Source organism: Fulmarus glacialis, unplaced genomic scaffold (assembly GCF_000690835.1).
Source record: "Fulmarus glacialis isolate BGI_N327 unplaced genomic scaffold, ASM69083v1 scaffold3355, whole genome shotgun sequence".
NCBI classification, from domain to species: Eukaryota; Metazoa; Chordata; class Aves; order Procellariiformes; family Procellariidae; genus Fulmarus; species Fulmarus glacialis.
This window is the reverse complement of record NW_009212181.1, coordinates 89,051-110,395: the sequence shown is the minus strand read 5'-3', so window position 1 is coordinate 110,395 and position 21,345 is coordinate 89,051. Positions and strand designations below refer to the sequence as shown.

The window sequence follows — 21,345 nt, the reverse complement described above, 5'->3', positions numbered from 1 at the left end:
GTTCAGCAGAGAGGACATCAGCGGCACCTCAAGAGACTGGCAAACAGAAGATTTTTCCTTGTTTTCTGTGAAACATACCAACTACTTGGTTTGCTTAGTACTCTGTAATGTTCCCATGTGAATACATATTTTCATAATAGCTTATACTAGTCTGCTATAGTAGGCTCTCTTCTTTCTCTCTCACGCCCTCTGGTTCTTGAACTATAGTCACTGCTTATGCTAAAATTGCTATCTTTGAGGTGTGGTGTCCACATAAGTGTAAAAAGTACATCCAGCACGTGCAGAAGTGTACTTTTTTCCGTTCTCTTGCCCCACAATCCCTTCATTCCTGTTACTGTGGGACCACAGTATAATTTGTGAAAATACTGAGTATTGGCTGACCCTGTTTTTTATGCCCTGTTGCTGGAGTCACCCCACAGGAACTGTACGTCTTTGATGTCGTGAATGTGCAGCAGTGGAGGAATAAATGAATGTTACCAGTAGCTTTGCATATTGTGAAAGCAGTAGTTTTGACAAAATACTAAAATTTTTGGTCACTTTGTGAAGTGAATAAAAGTTCAGGCATTTCTTGGGCTTTCCCATTGGGTCGCTGCCGGGAATGACTAAAAGTTTCAGCTGCTTCATGAGACAACTGGCAAAATTATTAAAGACACTGGGAAACCTGGCATTATGGGCTCTCTACTGTGCTATTTTTGTTATGAAAACCAGCATCCTCTGTGTGAAATAGTGTTCCAGCAATGTTTTACAGGTCAGAATTAATAATAAACAGAAACAGTTCTCTCCATCCTTCTTTGTGGGCTCTGTCTGCACCTCTGACCAGGCTCTTTGACCTGCCCTGAGCTTTGTACCACGTGGCTGCTTCCCCAACCGAGATACACCAAAATGGAGCAGTGTTCCAGCTGAGGGGAGGAGACCGTGTAACATAATTACAGGCAGTACTCCTGTTTGTACGCTCTGGCGTGATGATTGTCTTTCTCATGTGACATTGCTGACTTAAATTCAACCTGTGACCCAGGAGAGACCTCCGTTTCCTTTTCTAAAAAACTTCTACCTAGCCTGTTGTTCTCCATCCTGTATTGAGCAATTAATGAATCCTGTTAGGATCCAGTTGAATTCTGCTTTTCTTCTGGGTATTTCATTGGTTTTCTTAGGAAATTCATGTCAAGGCACTAAGTCAGGCTGCTCTCCAGTCTTCAGCTGGATAGGGTTTTGACAAAAGCTGCTGTAGTAGCCTAGGTAAATGTGAAACACCTGGTGCAGCTATTGCAAAGCAAAGAGATAATATCCTCACTTTTGAAAATAAGCTTTAATTCTGCTGTTTGATATGTATTATTGTAGGTTTAGGAGGTAACTACACAATGGTTTAGTTTATAAATAAATGTAGCATTGAGTAGTTTCCCATTTTCTTCTGAGGTAATGGTTTCAAATATTAGGAGATCAAACATGTCACTTAGTGCATACCTTCTATTTTCTGTTATTTTTTTAAAGTAACTGGATGCTTTAGTAATTTTGAAGATTGGCCAGTTTTACTGTAGCATCTAATAATCATAGTTGCTGTAGCATGTATAATCTTTTTCTCCTCCGTACTTGCAGAGTAAAGCAGTAAAGTTTTTCACAATCACTGCACAGACCATGGAGAGCTTTGTGAAGTCATTAAGTGAAGACATGAAACAGCAGGATTTGGATTCTGATGAAAATCAGTTTGTATTAGCTTTGGCAGGGATTGTAACAAGTAAGTTAATGTTCTCTCTCAGAATAGCATTCCACGTGTACTGGGAATTTCTGTTTTGCCTTATATGTGCTACAGTAAATACAGCTTTTCAAAGTCAGGTATTTAGTCAATGTTGATACCTTGGGTGACTTCCTAGTCTTTTAAAGTTCTAGCAGATTTTGTCATTGGCACTTCTGTGAGGCATTGTACTGTCTGTGACACAGTTAAGGATTAGACGGGTAAGAGCCATTGAGTTCTGAAATTCCCTAATACGTCCGTTCAATCTGCGGTAAAACAAGGACCATTCTACTAGTCTTGTGTGCTCACCTTAGTTTGTAAATGTCAAGCAATTTACTTTCTGAATCGCCAATAATGCTAATGTCTTCAAGATGTATGAATTGCAGATGATGCAAGTAGATCAGCCCCATCTTAAGGTATGTGCTCAGCATTTTGAAACTGCTTAAGAGTTTTGTTGCTGCCAGATGGACCCCACCTTCACTGTCCTGAGTCCATAGTGCTAAGAGAAGTAAAAGGTAATAAACCTGACTTCCATACTAGACGTTTCTTTATAGAGTCAGAAAATAAGTAGAAAGCCACAGATCTATTTTAGTATGGCTGCCCTTGGCTTGGCAGGCTGTGAGAAATGAGGTTGATAACATCATCTGCATTTTTGTGAAACTGTGCGACTGTCAAAATGACACTAATGATGTGATGCAAGAGAGATGAAACAGTGGGTATTGATACAATTAAGTGAACCTTGCTTTTAACAGCTTTTTTGAATACGTGATTTTCAGTGTTGTGGTGCCATTAAAGATTGTAATAAAAAACAATGTGATGCATTATGTCACTGTAGCAAGGCGGAATCCAGTTCTCTCCAATTGCTTCATTGAAAAAAAACCATAGCAAAAGTAAAGTCTGAACAAAGAAAATGTTTAAAGGCTGGGGCGGGGGGTGGGAGCTGTTGTGGTTCTGCCTGAGGAGGAATCAGGATGGTGGAACAAAATCTTGCTTCACTGAAGCTGGTATAAATTTTGCCGGTGAATTTGATATGACCAAGATTTGTCTCTTTGGCTCTGTAATTTGGGAAAGGAGGTTGCTGAAACTCAAATGTGATAGAGGATACAGTCAGATGAACGATGTAGAAGGTACCAGTTTAATCACCCTAGTTACGCTGTAAAGTAGTATTACGCTAGAAAGCGGTGTTAACACTGAGGAGGTGGTCATGAAGTGCCAAGTATTAAGAAGTTAGAAAACATTAGAACAGAAGTTCTCAGTGCAGTCTGGACACGGCCCGGTGTGCACCAACATTGCAATAAGAGTCTTTAATTATATGCTGTGTCCATAGTACGTCTGCTTATTCTGAGGTTAAAAAAGGTATCATGATGTACGTGCATAGGATAGGGAACCTGAGGCTCCATGAAAGTGGAAGAACTGTATCATGTGGCAGGTCCCCAAACTTGCCCTGAATGGGAGGCCAGGGAACCAGGTCCTGTCACTAGTTACCTACGCCGCGCTTCACGCGTTTGGAGGAGGCTTGGCCAATTGCACAGTACAAAGAAGCTCGGGTTGCTGGAAGATACCTCTTGCACCTAAGGAGGCCCTAAAGTATAGGGCAAGGGTAAGGGAGAATACTAAAGGAAAGTCTGCTTTGGAGCAGTAGTCTTTGGGAATATTTTTGCCTTTTGGTTTGTGCATGAGTGATGCAGCACCTGCAGAGAGGTAGAAAAAGAGCTTTTGAGTAGATGTCCACAAGAGTTTTGGTTGTGTAATGTGCCAGGTATATTGGATTGAGCAATTGATCTGCAATCTTGTTTCTTTAAAGTGGGACCTATAATTGTCAGCTTTGCTTCAGTCCCACATTATTTGCAGATGAATCCAACCTTTTGTTTCATAATTCACTGTGTTACTATTAGGATACTGGCCACTCTGAATAAATATTTTAATTATCAAAGTAGAATTATGAAGGGGTTTGACCAGTATAATTTGCTGCTTCAGTGTTTGCTTTGTAGATAAATGTAATTTGAAGTTTATATAGATGCCATAGTTCATTCTTCACAGCTGACATATCTTTTTAGTGGTCCTGATAATTAGCATAAACTTTTGTTTGAAACATGATTTTTATGGTGATGTTTTGTGTTCTCTCACAGATGTGGCTGCGCTGGCATGTGGCCGTGAGTTCTTGGTTAGTTCAAATCGTGAATTACTGGACACAATGATGCACCTCCTGGGAGACATGAAGCCGGGACTCTGTACCAAATTTAAAGTGTATGATGACTTTTTTTTTTTTCCCTTTCAAATGAAATGCGTTATCTTGCAGTGTAGGTCACAGTGGTGACAGTAGTTTTCCCACTCTCCTATTATTTCCTTTCTTGGGGAAGAAACATAATTTTTGGAAACTCTTTTCACAGTAGCATTCTTTGCAGATTTACCAGGCTTGGCTACAAGGCTAGCTTCATCCAGATTTTGTGTCTCTTTGGAATTCTCTTAAGCACCATAATATCGTAGAGATGAGCAGGGATGCACTCTTCTACCTTAGGAGGGACTCATGAATTGAGGGTCAGATAAGGAAGATGTGAGGTCAAATTTTAAAAGAGAGAGGATGTGGGAAATGTCGGCTCATATTTATTCCCTTCCAATATGAAGACTGTAAAATGCTACATTTGCTTAGTGAAGAAAGTGACTTATGTATCTGCTAAGAGCAAAAATTAAATTAGTTTATGCTACTTAGTAGCCAGAAGCACCATGCACTTACGTTTGTAAAAGGTAATGCCTATAAAGGGACCTTGTGATACAGCGTTGTAAAGAAAAGGCCATGTTACACAGTTCAGATGCTGGAAAAGTTGTACTTTCCAGCTGATGGAGAGATTAAATAAATTATTGTCTTTGCCTTTTTCTCAGAGCTGTTACAAGCTGAGGATATATGGCCTTGACTGAGCAAATTACCGTGGCTTAACAAGTACTTGCTCATCCGCTAAGCTGTGGGCGCTTGGCCCGTACACCTGGTTAATTTGTTCATGAAGATGGCTTAGGCCAGTGTGGTGGTTTTTTTTCATAGATGGGACACACACACACACACACAAAGACTTCATACCCAAGCCAGCTGTCACAACTCAGCTGACAAACAGCAACCCTGTCAGCCACAGTAACTTGACCGCGTCCATGCATGCATTTAGGCAGGTTGTATGTGATAGGAATGAAATGGGCTCGGTCTTAAATTTGGATAGGTTTTATCTTGCCTAACCTCAGCTATCAGAAAGCTAGAGGTCACGTATCTGCTAACTGTCTGGGCTCCTCCCCCCAGCCAGTGGAAGGAGCTGCTGCTATCAGATGATTGCTGGCTCAGCCCACGTTAGGGGGGACGAGTTGCCCTCCGAAGCTGCTTGCCTTTCCCCGTTAGGTAGCAAGGGGGAAGCTGAATAGCCTGTGCTGTAGGTAGTGGTTAGATACTTCGATGTCAGTCATTTACTGTGTTTCCCAAGTGTTGGGCTTGAAGGTCAGCACTCAAAACAGGGTAGTTAACCCTTGCAACAGTGGGGTTTTTTTGTAAAGCCCGAACTAAAAGATTTGTATGAGAATCTCAACTTACGAAATAAAAGGTAATTTGTGCCTTCATGTATATAACAAAAAAAACCATGACAAGAAGACCTACACTGTTTCAAAATCTGTACAGAAAAAAAACAAGAGAGGACTTTATTTTGAGAGGAGGAGGGAGGGGAAAGTGTTCCTAAACAAACACACACACACAAATATACGCTCTGAATTTCAAGCGAATGTGTGTCTATGGATCCAGATAAACTATTTTTGATCATTTCAGATTGTAATAATGTAATTGGATTTGAGGGCCTTTTGAATTGATGTTTTGGGTGTTTTTTTAATTATATTTCAAAATCTGCCTGCTTTGCAGAAGAATTACACATGGTGATATAAACTTGGCTGCCATACAGCAATACTGATAAAATATACATAAAACAATCCCGTGAAGTGACTAGGGATTCAACAGGGGCTAGCCTCTTAGGCTAACAAATTGAGTAAAGCTTAAAAAAGAGGTTGCACAAGGTATTTGATAAGTGAGAAACATTAAACATATGTTTCAATAGCTTGAATTCAGTGCAGTGGTAATGTTTTCTGAAGTTCCACAGAACCAACAATTTTTTTTCTTACTTGAACTTGCCATTTGATAAAAAAATTGTTGTATTATGACAGTAGAGTACATGCCAGAAAGGAGATTTCTTCATGGCCTTGTCATGGAACGAGGGATCCTAATTTGCTCAAATGTTTTAGTGCAAAATGTTTCCCCTCTGTTTGTCTTTCATGTCTGTGGTCAGGTTCCTTTTTGTCTATGAGGTCCCTACATGTCTTGTCACTGTTCAGTTCTTAAAACCCATTACTAACACTAGATCTCTCTCCTGTCCTTTTTGGGATTTTACACTCTCCCAGCCCAGCAAAGAAGGGGCTTGGGGGTTGGTTGGTTGGTTGGTTTTTAAATTGTTCTCTGCATGTAAGGTTTTTTAGCTGCTTGTTAATCTTAAATAATCAACATTTTCATAAGCAGATGTGTCAGAAGAACTCTCTTTTCTCCCTACCGTAAAATGAAAGACAATTGTGAGATAAGGATATGATAGTTAACATAAACTGTAGTGAAATTTCAAAGTTAGGTATAGATGGACTCTCATAAATAACGTTTACACACACACACACACGTGCACACAGAGACACACACACACAGATATATATACACAAACACATAGAAAGAGACACATTTTTAAAACTATACCTCGTGAATGAAAATGTCTGTACATTATTTTGGAAATGCAATGTGTTTTTCTCAAAATATCACCGTGGTATTACGTGAAAGGAAATAATTAACTTAAAATTTAATCAGTTAAAGAAAAAATTTGGCTTATTATTTTCAAGGATATGTTTGTCCTTTGCTCAGTTTTGAGGTTTTACAATTCTTTTCTAGCTTTTATTTTCAAAAATATTTTTCTTTACTGTGTGACAAATCAGGGGAAACTGAGTCTAATTCTACACACAGCAGTATCAAACAAAGTAAGCTGATGAAGAAAGGAGTTCTCTTTCCTCTTCTAGTTCTAGCAATCCTGTGTTTTACTTGTACCAGTATATAAATAAAAAATTTACAGGGAAAAGCTGTCATTTTTTCCAGCACTGCTACAATATCCATTGTAGTCCATGAGTATGTAATAAATATATATTCAAGGCATCTACATGAGTGCTGGGACTGAAATCTCACAGGTGTCTTTGAAATAGCAGTGGTATGAAAGACTTTAGGTTTTCTTCTCATGGGTATAGGGTTTGTTCAACATTTGTAATTGCTAGGCAGTCAATAAACTTTTACAGAATTGTTCATAGCTATAATTAAATTGTTTGGAATATTCAACTTCGCTTATGTAGCCGTTGAAAGTAGTAAGTAAAAATACGTACTTTAGTACATATTAGTACGTTTTATGTACCAATCCCGTGTATTAAAGCACAGCTAAAGCACCTTCTCGTCTGCTTTAGTTCTAGATTTTAAAGAAAGCATTGACAGGTATAGTAGTACAAGGTGTTAATTAAATTTGGCTTGCCTAAATAGGAAGACTATGAAGTGCATAATTAAAAAAAAAAACCTAGAAAGTATTGTTTATCCAGTAATTACGTGTGTCAGGTTTGCCTCAATAAGCACTTTTGCAATAATTATCGCAAAAAATACTTACTAGAATGTGCAAGTACTAGAAGTGAAGGTGGTATAAAGGGCCTAGAAATGCTTCTATGTTCTACTCAGGTGAGTGTGTTTAATTAGTAATAATGTGCTACTACATTGGCTTGTGGGGTGGGTTATGTCTTCTTCTGACACTCCAAAACCACGGCACTTCCCTGGATCACCGCCACCAGTCCCTTTTGTCTGCACAAAGCAAACAAGTGAAATAAAAATACAAACATAGCAGTATCTTTTTACGTCACTTTATTTCTAACTGCAAATGTCAAACCGATTAAGGATGAAAGACATTGTCAAGAAAAGTTAACACTTTCCATTATAAGATACTGTTTTATTGATCACTTTCATTCTGGCTGATTATAGGTAATTATGGCTGTGCTCCTTTGTCAGGGCTTAGGTTCTGGAAGCCAAGTAAGAGCTGCAGAGGCTGTGTGAAAAGAAGTGTATGAGCTTTACAAGCTGCAGTTTCAGTTCCACAGCACTCCTCACTGCTTGTCAGCGGCCATTGAAGCAGCAGATTTAATAATCTACTATTTCTTCTTCCTACTACTTAAGAGCCTACGTGATCAAACTCACAGTGGTGCAGCACATAATATAAGTTATGCCTCTTACAACTCAGTTTGGCCTGCAGTGGGTTACTTTCTTTGCTGCTTTCTGAAGGTATGCACGGAGAGTGAAAGTCTGCTGGTGGCATAGTAGCTTAAGCCATGAGAACTCATATGAGAATAGGATGTGAGGTGTGAAGTCCATTCAGAATAACATTATTTCCCTTTTGTTTGGAAATGGTGGCAGTGCAGTGACATGCAGGTTTATTGCAGTCGTGAAAGATAGCAGCAGCCAAGCTGGCCCCAGAACAGAGGATAACATTCCTGTTTCTCTGTAATTGTTCTGTATGCAACCCAGCACCCAGCTGTTGAGTGGCTATCATGACACGTTCCATAAATGTTGTAGGAGCCCTGTTCATTCATCTTCCCTTTTCATTGTCCAGAAGATTGACTTGCGTGTTATCATCTTTGAAAAGGAATAAAATAAAAAGTAATAGCATCCATCGTAGCACATCATAAAGTGCACTAATGCCCTGTCCCTCCAGCTACTCCACAGCTGTAAAGATGATCTGCGTAAAAGACAGGACAGGAGAACATCGCTAGAAGGGTGAAAGAATTTGTGAGACAACTTCTGACTCCAGAGTACAGCTTTTTTTTCAGGAACATCAGGGGCCTCTTGGCTCGAAGTTCATAGTACAGCAGTGATCTGATTCTGAAAGAGGCTGAGCATTAGTTTGTCTTGTTAATGTCAGTGGGGATTTTTTTCTGGATGCTTTCTGCTTTTGAGTATCAGGTCCCGTTCCTACTGGAAGTTAGAGGGAAATTGCCCACTGAGACTTTGCTTAGCTGAAAAAGAAGGTTTTATCCACCAAAACCATAAAAAAACTTGTATCAGCAATGTGGAAGATGGCGTAACAGCATAAACATCAAATGTTTGAAAGCAGAACTTAGTTCAGTGGAAACTGCAGGAGAAGATTTAATCCCAACGAAATGCTCTGCATTGAGTATCAGTGATTGTTCTGGATAGCTTTGGAAAGGGAGGCTCATTTTGAGCCCCAAGTTACCATACTTGTCTGACAGTTGAAAGCAGCTAAAAGTAAATTGTGACCCAGGCACTTTATCTGCATGAAGAGGCAAAGCTGCCATTTCTGTATGCAGCTTCCTGTACCTTACAACATTATCTCAGCTCTGTCGTGGCTAAGGTCGAGGGGGTGCCAGTAGCCAAGCCCCCTTTCCCCGATGGGTTTCAGATTTTGCAAGTTGCTGATCATACTGAAGCTTTTCATGTTTGCAGTAACTTCAGCGTGAGGAGCCAGTGGGACTTTAAAAGAGTCCTTTTAAAATTCAGAGCCTTCTCCAGCCTACCTGGTTTTCTCTCTGTTGAAAAGTTGAGACTGGTTTAATTTATAACCTGTGATGTGTGCAGCCCCAAAATGACTAATGAACTTCCTATTTTAGGAGGCTGATAAATTAGGAAGTCCTGGGTTTGGAGGCTTTTGAAGATGTGGCTGAAATGAACATACATATACTTACTATATGTATTTTTATTTTGTCGTTTACACACTGATGTGCAAGAGACAGTCTTGGTTCTGGTTTGTCAGAGATGTCGTCTTAGTTTTTTTTCAATGCTCAATTAAGGAAATGTTTTCTAGCTGCCAGGCCATAGATCTTCTCTGTTACCTGGAAGATAGGATACGGGTTCTGTCCTCCTTCAACATCAATGACCATAATAAAAGACCAAAAGAAATCACCTTCTGGAAAAAAAAAAAAAATATGGCTTTGAGTGGGCCCAAATGTTATTTGGAAATGGTTTTGCAGAGGTGCGGGTGAGAGTACCGTTTGGCCTGTCTTATCCTGGTGTTGATCTGCACTAAGGCAAGAGCACAGTTTCCAGCCAGATTGAATTCCAGTGTTATTGACTCTACAAAAAAAAAATTCCACTTGTACGTTGAACGTAATCAATCTGGATTCCTGAAGGCAGAGTAAATAGGAAAGTCCATGATGACATTTTAAGAGACAAGCAGTCGTTTTTTTCACAGCAGGGTCTCACCCGATGGCCCAGACTGTATGGCCCTGCCTGACTGTGAGGGGCTGGATAGCAGCACAGCAAGCCGGTTCTCTGCCCTGCACCCATAGCAGAAGGGACGAGTCTAGCTTAGGAGGGAGCGTGCTAAGCTGAGCTGGGACTACTAATACCTTCCTTTTCCCTCCTTCAGGCCTGTCCCCTTCTTCCAAATGCTTCTGTAGGCATAGTAACTTCCCCTGCCAGCAGAGAGAGACTACATTGGTGATTGCTGTATGCTGGCTATATATTGCGTCTGTTCCCATTTGCAGGAGGAACAGAGGATGCGTGAAAGAGGCCGGCATAAGCAACGTGTCTGTGTTTTAGCTGACTGGAGGGTCAGTGTACAGAAAGGCCAGTGTTGCACAACCGATGGAGCAGAGACTTCCTTTGACGTTTCTAGTACTCAGTATACAGTCTTGCTTTCTGTGTTTCCTAGTGGCCCTTTCATTTGTCAAGGCAAACAGCTTGTTTGAGATGATCGTCTGCCCAGTGGGGATCATCACCACGAAAGCTCTACTGTATAGGTTGTGTGGTCACGTAAAGTCAAGTCCTGGTTTTGCACATCTCATGTAATCCAGCTCATGGGGTTTGATGAGACTTTCTTACTCTCGCATGGGATATTTTTGTTTAGGTTGTATAGGTTGTGTGGTCACGTAAAGTCAAGTCCTGGTTTTGCGCATCTCATCTCATGTAATCCATGGGGTTTGATGAGACTTTCTTACTCTCGCATGGGATATTTTTGTTTAGGGTGTATAGGTTGTGTGGTCACGTAACGTAAAGTCAAGTCCTGGTTTTGCGCATCTCATGTAATCCAGCTCATGGGGTTTGATTTTCTTATCTTACTCTCGCATGTTTTTGTTTAGTTTAGGTTGTATATGTGGTGTGGTCACGTAAAGTCAAGTCCTGGTTTTGCGCATGTAATCCAGCTCATGTCATGGGGTTTGATGAGATTTTCTTACTCTGGGATATTTTTGTTTAGGTTGTATAGGTTGTGTGGTCACGTAAAGTCAAGTCCTGGTTTTGCGCATCTCATGTAATCCAGCTCATGGGGTTTGATGAGATTTTCTTACTCTCGCATGGGATATTTTTCCATGTGTTTGAAATACATGGTTTAACAGTAGAAATAAGGTTTTGCACAACTTTGCTTATATATGATTTGAGACTTGTCTCTTTTATCAAAATATAAATTATTAGAATAGGCTTCTGCATCAGTACATGCTTGGCATAAATAGCAAAAGATGCTAAAACATGCAAAGAAATCAAAGGACATCACATCTTTTTTTCTTTCAATTCTAGGCTAATACTAATGTCACTTTACAATGTGAGTATCAACTTGAAAGGCTTGAAGTACATCAGTGAAAGTCCAGGTTTTATTCCTTTGCTTTGGTGGCTATTGAATGGTAAGTTGCTCTAAGAACCTTGTAAATTGTGACTTTGGGGATTGTAGATTGGCAATAGGTGTTGCAAATAACAAAACAAATTTATATCTGTAATCTGATTATGTATAGCTTTTGTCAGATTAAAAGTAAACAAAAAGGGCAAATAGCTAGAGGGAGAAGATGTGCATTTCCCACAACATTTTTCGCACTGTATGTGATATTCCATTAATATAAAATTTATGGATGGTAGAATTAAAAATAGGGAATGGAGAAATTTGATGAAGTGGATTAAAAAAAGCCACCTGTATTTTCAATACCAACTTTAAAATAAACCCTAAGGGGAAACTATGTATCCGTTCATTACCATTTAACAAAAGAAAATGTAACTGTGTTCTGACACATTTTGGGGAAAGAAGCCAACCTCTGTAACTACACTCACCCGTGACAAAAGTGACCCTTTCTTGTACTCTAATAGCATTTGGGCTTGCATTTGTGTTGTGGTTTAACTCCAGCCGGCAACAAAGCCCCACACTGCTGCTCGCTCACTCCCCCCCGGTGGGATGGGGGAGAGAATCGGAAGGGTGAAAGTGAGAAAACTCGTGGCTGAGATAAAGCCAGTTTAATGGGGAAAGCAAAAGCCGCGCACGCAAGCAAAGCAAAACAAGGGATTCATTCACCACTTCCCATCGGCAGGCAGGGGTTCAGCCATCTCCAGGAAAGCAGGGCTCCATCACACGTAACGGTTACTTGGGAACACAAACGCCATCACTCAGAACGTCCCCCCTTCCTTCTTCCCCCAGCTTTATGTGCTGAGCATGACGTCATACGGTATGGAATATCCCTGTGGTCAGTTGGAGTCAGCTGTCCCGGCTGTGTCCCCTCCCAGCTTCTTGTGCACCCCCAGCTTACTCGCTGGTGGGGTGGGGTGAGGAGCAGCAAAGGCCTTGACTCTGTGCAAGCACTGCTCAGCAGTAACTAAAACATCCCTGTGTTACCAACACTGTTTCCAGCGCAAATCCAAAACACAGCCCCATACTAGCTACTGTGAAGAAAATTAACTCTACCCCAGCCAAAACCAGCAAACAAGGCTTGAGTACTATTCCCAGCTTTGCCTTTGGCCTGTGCAGGACTTTAGGGACATCAAGGACTTCTGTTGCCACTGTCAGGTACATGAGTGACATCAAGGCCTCTGCTCTTTCGGAGGCTTCAAATCCCTGCGTAGGAGCCAGCAGAGATTGACGTTGCCAGTGTGCGTTGGACTTGGCTGGCAGCTGTGTTCACAGCTCGTAAGGGACAGTGAGGACAGCAGTAAGGACAGAGCCATGACACTGTCCTGCCTATGAACTGCTCCTAGAGTTGCTCTGTCTTGGCTTTCTCAAGTTTTTGTGGCTTGTCCGTGAGAAGATTTTGGTGTGCAGTTCATAGGACTGGGGAGGTTAGTCATCCTGGCACTCTCTGCTGCTATGCAAAACCCTGCTAAAATACAACTAGTAAATACTAAAGCAGCTGAAGTGAGGGAGGTTGCATCTGCTTTTTCAAGGAATTAATTTGATATTGAAGTTTTGGAAGGCTTTGATTTGGGCTGGTAAACTGGAAGCTACTTGTATTGCTCACAGTTCCCTCAACTATTTTACAGAAAATGTAGGTACTCATGCTTTTCACCAATAATTTCCTGCTTTGCAATGCCATAGGCTTTCTCTTCTGAGATCTCAGAAAATTAAGTAATCCTTGTAAGACTGTTGGAGAACACCAGTTTTATAGGTTTTTTTAATATAGTTTGAGAAAAATTGTATTCTCAGAGAACACTGAGTACATGGTCCTTTGTTCTGCTATGCTTAGAAATTTAACATGTGTTACTCCAGATTTTCCTTTTACTTTGTGTTTGGGTAATATATACATAAGCTGTTGTTCTAGCAAAAAAAAAACCCCAAAACACCCTCAAAACCTCTGTCTAACTATGAGTTCTCAAATGTGCCCTTCTAAATGTCGTGATAAAACAAAGCAGCTAATCGTTTGATGCAGTCTATTGTTTGAAGAAGGCTCCTAGGTCACATAAGAGGATGAAATGGGGCACAGTTATAATTAATTTGCAGCTGCTAACGGAAATAAGAAATGGAAAGGCTACTCTGCATTTTGGAAGTGTTAATTGTGTATGGCTGGGTTGTAGAAGGAAGGACGGGCATGGCTAATTCTTTTGCTTTTTGATAATAAAGTTCTCCAGTTACAGCAAAGGAGGAAGATTCTCAGATAAACCACATCTGCTGGTTCAGATTTCTGACTTCGGAGGAAGTCTGCTTACTGTCAAGGGAGGGCTGACTAGTTTGTATATCAGATGAGAGGTCAGATCCAAGACCCGATCTTGTTCCCATCATTTTGTATGAGATCTCTGTAGTTTTCTCTACATTTAATCTATTTCTAAATGTTTCAACTTGCAAAACTCAGTAGCTTCCTCCCACTCTTGCTCCTCTCCTGTTTCCGTGACCAGCATCTTCAGTTTCTGCTAGCCGTGATTCAGCTTATAAACACCTGGAGCTGCTACAGCATAAGGTCTTAACACTTTTTTCCATGCAAGAGAGTAGAGCACTACACTCTGCTGGCAGGGTATCCTGTATATGCTGCCTTCCTGCAGGAAGCTTCTTCAGAGAGTGTTTTGATTAAGGCTTATGAGATGATTCAGCTTTCCACAGTTCTGTAAGCTTTTCTCAGCATTCCCACTAAGAGAGGCCCAGAAATCATCCTCTGGCTTTTTTTTTATTTTCAGAGAATCATCCTGTTTGCTTTTCCATCGTCAGTCTACAAGTATCTGTGACTTCAGCCTATACATCAAGGCCATTTTTCTCCCACTGGCTTGTATGCAGCTGATAAATCCCTCAAATTTCTTCTCTGAATTCTCGGTCTCTGCCCAGTCGTCTTGTCCCCTGAAGAAGAATGTCCTTCCCATTAAGTGAAGAGAGCAAATAATTAACTTGATTTTCTTTATTCCCCTTTGTTGTATCTGAAGCAAAGAGGGATGTGATTCGGGTTGTCTAGCAGGCTTTTTGAAGAGACAGAAATATGCCTTGACATTGAATACATGGATTGGAAGAGAAAGGAGGAAAAATCTAATAAAGATTTCTAGTGGAGTAAGAACCTTAACAGCAAACTGGGTTCGTCTGTCCTACTGTCTTTGGAAAATTTGGATGAGCCAGTATGACTTCACACTCGCTAACAAGAATTCTTAATAGCTCTTTCTGCTGGAGGCTATACTATGGAGGCTGTAATAGAAGAAAAATAAATGTTTGACACACTTTTTGAAGGTAATGCAGATCTCTGTAGTTTTAGCGCTTTATGAGGTGGGCTATTTTTTTCTTTTTTTTCCGCCTTTTTAAACACTGTCTGAAAGATGGGCACCCTTTAATAAGCAACACTGATCACTGAAGAATATACTCTGATAGCTTATGTAGCTGTTCTATTCTTGCATAGGTATCAGCTATGCCTACCTATACCTTCCAGCCTGGTGCCAGCATAAAACACAGGAATGATGACTCAGATTTCTGTCCATGGAGCAGCTTGCGGGATCAGTAGGGTTCTCTTCTTGTGGAGCACCATTTGTTTGCAGAGCAGCTGTTCCCATCTTGGAGAAAATAGGCAGCTTTAATTTCCTCCATCAGCTGCTGTCCCTGGGTTGATGTCTTGGCTAAGGGTTTCGCATAACTTTCAGATTTAAAGAAGCCCCGTCCTCAGCAATAAAAAAAGTTATATAATTTTGGGTAGAAATCCACCTGAGATTTGTCAATGTTTTTTCTGGTGCTTTACATCTGTAGATGCAGTAAGACTTTCATTCTGTAATTCCCAAAGAGATAGATTGGGACTTTTCTCTGCCAAGGATCTTTTGAAGAATAAGAAGATGCAGTTAGCTCAGGTATTAATAATAACGACTAGATTTATGTTTTCCATTTTTGATCATACAGAACATCTACCAACAAATGGGTGCTGGAGAAAAAGGGTCTAGGCTCTTCTCTGGTTTGTGGTTTGGTGTTTTTTTTTTTTTTTTACTATCCTTTACCTTTATTTTGGTTTTCCCCACTTTTCTTTTATTTGAATGCAGTTAAAAAGATTGCTCTCCTTGGATACATGAGAAAATACGGAATTCAGAGAGACTATGTCAGTGACATTTCTCATCTATAGCTGGGAAATTGCTCCAGGTACTTCATTAAACAAAAGACAACAAGAGAAGTATGACTAATTTTAGATCTTGCCCTTCAGTTTCCTCCACCACAGTTCCACACGGAAATCTAACTTTGTTTATCCAAATTCTTTGCAAATGACAGTCTCTATTATAAATGCCTGTAAGAAGCACATTCTCATTTTGCTAATGCTGCCTGTAAACTTCAATATTTGCTTTTCATGACTAACCCTGAAGGTTTCTAATGCCTTGCTTTTCTGCCTGAATTGGTTATGGCTATGAGAGTTTTTGAAAATTCAGGTTATTTGCACGGCAGCATGTTATTTAAAAGACATCTGGACAAACAGAATCCCCCTATTTATAAACTGATGTCTGTATTAAAACAAATTTTGGTTCGTAAATCAAAACCTCAATTACCAGTCTTTCAAGTGCTCAACAGTTTCATAGTCTTCAGACTACGAAACTAATCTTAAAAAGAGGATTGCCCTTCTTGCCCTTTAAGACCACATGCATTTTCTTAAATGCAAAGATGTCAGCTCTGACGCAGAAAGTCCCTGAACCACAGTTAGCTGAGAGGCTGGAAGAGTGGCCGGGGGAAGTCTCACTGAATGCTTGCCCTTTTCCATAGTCTTCTCTAAGCAGCTGCTGCAAATGGTGCTTGCCCAGATGGAGCTCTGACTGGGCGCAGTGTGGCTGTCCTTGCCATCTGAGCAGGAGTTTCTTGACTAGGTCCTCGCCGTGCCTAACAGCAGACTCGTGCAAACTGACATTCTCCTGAGGAGCACAGTGTTTCTCCTTTTGTGAATATATGTAAGAAACCTTAACTCTGGTAGATGCATCTGTCACTGTAAAGCATTGGTTTGTTCTTACATTGTTACTCTCGTTCAGTAGCTACTATGGGAACCCTCAGAAGCCCAAGCTAGCATTGATGGGAGCTGGACAACGTATCTAACAGCTCACACAGAAATCTGCCATCTGCAGAGCGACATCTGTGCAAGTTCCTTTTCACTTGCAGCCCCTAAGTAGCAGTCAGGCAAATTGGGACCAAATTGCTGCTTCGATCTGGACCCTGGGAGTCTCTCTCCCTGATAAAAGCGTGACAAGCATGTGTCTGTAGGAGAGTGGGGAATTCTAGTTAGCTGAACTCTGCTGTGAGAGCAGCCACCTGGTCAGGGAGGAGACTGAAGCAAACCAGCTGTTACAGGCGAGCTGGGGCAAATGTGTTGCAGAGAGAAAGTGTATTTGTGTCCATAGGAATTGCAGCAGCAAAGCTCAGTCTTTTTTCTGCCATGGTGTTCTCCCTGCTCCTTCCCCACATAGCATCTTTATTGCAATACTGCTTGTCTCCTCAGAACCTATCAGCGTTATGAAAATATCTGGAAAACTCTGCTGCTGCAGATACTAGCTCAGCTCCAGCGTTGGCAATGCAAAGAGATCTTACATGGGGCAAGCTGTGGCCTTAGCTCTCTCCGTAAGACGTGCTGTGAACGTAGGTAGTCTGACAGGTTCGTAAAAAGGAAAGGGGGAGTGGCAGATTCCCCTTTCATCCTAGAATCAGACAGTAACTGAGTTGAATAACATTTATGACAGCGGTGGGAAGCTTTTGAAATACTGCTCTTGTACATAGACATAGCTGTAAACAGCTTGCTGGTAATAAATCTTGCATTCAGGTGGCCAGGGAATGGTATGGGCACGTGTAAATTGAGTTCACACAACATGGAGCCAATTGTAGATAAGCTGTTTAGCATTGATGTAATGCAATTACTTAAACCCTGCTGTAGGGAACAGTTCATCTGAGAGCATGGTGCTAATGACAGATGTACTAAAATCTGTCCACGTTATCAGTTGCTTTTGTCAGTGACTGAAAGCCAGTGACATCAAACAGTAGTGCTGGCAGCTAGCAGAACGTCAGCAAGCTCCAGCAGTTTCAGCACCTTTTTAAAATTGCATCAGCATTTTATGATGGTGGTAGGCTTACACTACGCTTGTGATCCCTGACTGAGGCAAGCAGCTTGATTTCTTCCCCTAGTCCCCAGAAATAAAGATTGTAGTTTTGAAATTTTAGTTGAAGAGATGTGTGTGCTAGTTGTTGGGAGGATATGATGCAGTGATTTGATTACAGCTAAAGGATTTTTTTGACCCTGTACAAACAAAATGTTACTCAGCTAATGTAGAAATGACTAAATCTGGAAGCTATTGAAATAAATATAATGCTGAATAATGAAGATTCCTTACATTTCTTCTGAGTATTCTTTAGACAGGGTTTTTAGAAAAAATCCCTAATGGTATTGGAGAGACAAGAGAAAGACTTCTACAGTATTTTTTTTTAAATCCTCTTAGAAAACATGATTATCTGTAATAAGTAGTATTCTCAAAACTGCCTGTAATCCTAAGGGAGTATATTTTAAGGCATATATATTTATTTAACTTGAAGCATCTCAAAATACACGCAAAACAATGGCAATCAGAGGTTAAATGCGTATTAAGTCATGTTCTGGTGCAGGATCATTTCCTTCCTTTGCTGTATGCCCGAGTGCCTAATCTGTTCTTCATTTGAGTGACTCAAGCCGATGAGCTTCCCTGGCTGCTGCTGCTGGAGATTCTTCCTAGAACCTCTTTGCTCTTACTGGAAAATGTTCTTGCTCGTCAAGCTGGGAATCATTTCCTGATCTCCTACAGATCCTAACTTTGTTAGCCCCCCTGCTAACGCTTAGCCCCCCTGCTAACGCTTCTTCCCTGATCAATCCTTTACTTTCTACAGCCTTTAAACACTTGCAGATAATAGTAACATAGATGCCTGTAACAACATTAATAACAAAGCACTTTTCATCCAGGGATTTAAAGCATCTTACATATATGAAGCTTCCCAGCAGTACTGCAAGCCATTAAAAGTATTAATGGCTTTATTTCATGGAGGAATAATGTCACGCGGAGGAAGGTAGTAATGAACTACATAGATTTCACTCCCAAAAGCTTCTTTCTTCTTACCTATTTGGGCTATGGTTTGTTGCTGCTATTTCCGGTGAATAAACGTGGAAAAATACTAAGTACAGAGAAAGGGGGCAGGTGATATGTGCAGAGTTTGAATGTTATATCTGACAAAAAAAAAAAGGAATTAAAAAAACCCTCTGGCAGGCATGAAGGCAAAAATGGAAGGAATGAGAGAATGAATTCAAGGCTTTTAGTCATATTTTGATCTGAAAGCTTGTATGAAAAGAAATTAAAGAAACACCTGGTGATTTACTGCAGATTTGATTAGTTGGTCTGTTTATTTTTTAAGTATGAATAGTCATGGGATATAGCTTGTTCTGCTCTTAAATCGGATTGCATCCAACAGTACATCTTGGCTACTGACTGGATAAATTCAAGTTGATAAATTCCCTGATTTATAGCATTTTCAACATTTGAAAAACAAGGGAAGGGTTCCTGGTTATCTCTCTCTCCCAAACACTGCTGAGCACAAGCTGCTGAGGAGGGCAAAGATGGTGTTTTCAGGTTCTTTCTAGAGCCGGCCAGCCAGCACCAAATGGCAGCTGTGAATTACGAAACTTCAGTTAATTCCCTGTCTGCTTGGTGGGTCATGAGGAATGGCACTGTAGAGCTTTAATGCTACGTTTTTGGACTCCCTTCTAATAAGCACTGGATTTTTTCCTCCCCCACTTTTAGACCCGGATACAGAAGTTTGTCTTCATGCTCTGCGGCTCCTCCAGTCTGTGATTCTGGAGCCAGAAGTATTAGCCAAGTCAGCCTCCGAGATGCGTGATACTTTGCCATTTCAGCGTATCATTGCACTGTCAAAGAGCCGCAATGCAGATCTGCAAGCACTTGCAAAAGAACTACTTGAAGATCTTAAAATACTTGAGTATGAAGCATAGAAGAGCTCTGCTTATGTCTTTCCTATATTTTTATGCTGCAAGAGTTGTTGGAGATGGGCTTGACTAAAAAAACCTCTGCCTAAGTTCCTCTGACAAAATCCTTTTTGGAAATTAGGTAACCCAACTAAAATAATACTTGGGGAAAATGTGTTGGGTTTTAGCTGCCCAAATATAATCTTAGGTGATCTGATAGAGATGGGACAGACTTAATTTCTTTGAGTAGGATTTTGTTGATAATGGGCTTCCAAAATGATCCAGGTTATGTTGTCTATTTACCATATATAAGGAGTAAAGTAGGCATCTCATTCATTGGTAATATATAGTTTATTGCAGTGGTAAATAATCCTTTTTGTCCATCCTTAAGAATGATTGTACTGTGAGGAAAACTTTGTTGCTTTTCATAACTCTTCTGTGTCAGAATGCATCCCAAGTTCCAGTTTCATTGTTGTTATTTCTCACCTCTCTTTTTCTATTCTAATAAAAGAAAACCTAAATTCTGTAGCGTGTAATGGATTCTGCTTTCAAAATTTGCATTCGAACTGCAAGTCGATCCAATCTGTGGCTCCCAGGCATACTAGAAACTGAGTCATTGCTTTTTTCAAAAGCCCTGAAAAAAGGAAATGAATTATTGTTGTCCGTGGTACCTAGTTGTGCGCTGAAGAAGCTAAAATGAACTGCTTCTCTGTCGTGAGCAGCATTGCATTCCCTCACAACTGTGGTGTTTGTTAGAGTTTCTGTGTGCAACTTGCTTACCTCAGTGGTAAATACAAACATTTGTGTGCTTTGTATTGGTAGAATTTACACATCTTTTAGAAAAAAAATAGCATCCATTTCTGTAATGAGAGGAACACAGCCAGTTAGGTGACGCTATTCAAGGGAATAGCAAATGAGAAATGCAATGCTGTGCTAGCAACTTTTTCCATACTAAAATTATGGTACCTCAGCTGTGAACCCAACGTATTGACAAAAGACGATGTGGACTTCTAATCCAAATGTATAGAAAACACGAAGTAAACTTAATAGGATTTAAATATTGTGATTGTCAGACAGTTCTAGAGGAAGACCGTTGTAAAATGTCCAAGTTAAGGTCTAGGTCATCTCCCATTAGGCTGTTTGCAGAATAATGAATGTTCAGAGTTAGAAGTGTAATAAATCGGCTTTAAAATTACTTGAAATGATTGGCTCAAATGCTACAAACGGTAGCAGTCTGATTTGGGACTGTCTAAAATGAAGATTAAGATACAGATCTCACATACATGAAAGGGTTGCCTGGGGTTCTGCCGTGTCTGATTCAACACTACACTGAACTTGCCAAGTGCAGATTTTTGGAAGGCTTTAAATCTTCTTTAAAGCATGCTTTCTTTGGATTGGTTTTCTTATCTTGCTATCCTAGTTAAACCTCCTAGAGTTTAATCCTAAAGGGATCAAAATGATAATCGGTAATTTCCTGGAATATTAACTCATGAAAGTGTTCAATTTTAAGAAACACTAAAGGGCATCCACTTTCCATTTAATTGGTATCTGCTCATGAAGGTCTTTCATCAAACTTTTGGAAGCCAGTAAATAAAAGAAAAAGAAAAAAGTAGTTCTGTGAGCAGAAGAACCAGTGAAGCCTCATGTCCTGTGGATTTGAGATATTTCTTGAAAATTCCCCTGTCCTTCCCAGCCCTTCCCCCTGAAACCAAAGCCACCCAAGGGGCAGCATGGAGTGCACGAGCTGAGGGTGACACGAGTGCTCATGGCCAGGTTAGTAAGCTGTGGCGATGGGCTGGATAGCTGCCACTAAGCAGGGTGTACGCCCCTCTGCCAGCTTTGCCCTCGTGAAGGTTTTAATTTAGGTCTTTTCTGCTGTTACCCTAGCTGGTCGTGGAGCTTGAGGGAGCTTAATT

General features: G+C 40.5%; 1 protein-coding gene across 1 annotated transcript in view; it reads left to right on the top strand.

Moving 5' to 3' along the window:
* The window catches only part of HSF2BP (heat shock transcription factor 2 binding protein), a 31,632-nt gene extending 12,176 nt beyond the window's left edge, over positions 1-19,456 (top strand). Inside the window, 4 exon segments of the mRNA XM_009577765.1 lie at positions 1,594-1,732; positions 3,859-3,976; positions 11,334-11,437; positions 19,248-19,456. Coding sequence (XP_009576060.1) covers positions 1,594-1,732; positions 3,859-3,976; positions 11,334-11,437; positions 19,248-19,456 — 570 coding nt within the window.
* The last annotated feature ends 1,889 nt before the right edge of the window (positions 19,457-21,345 follow it).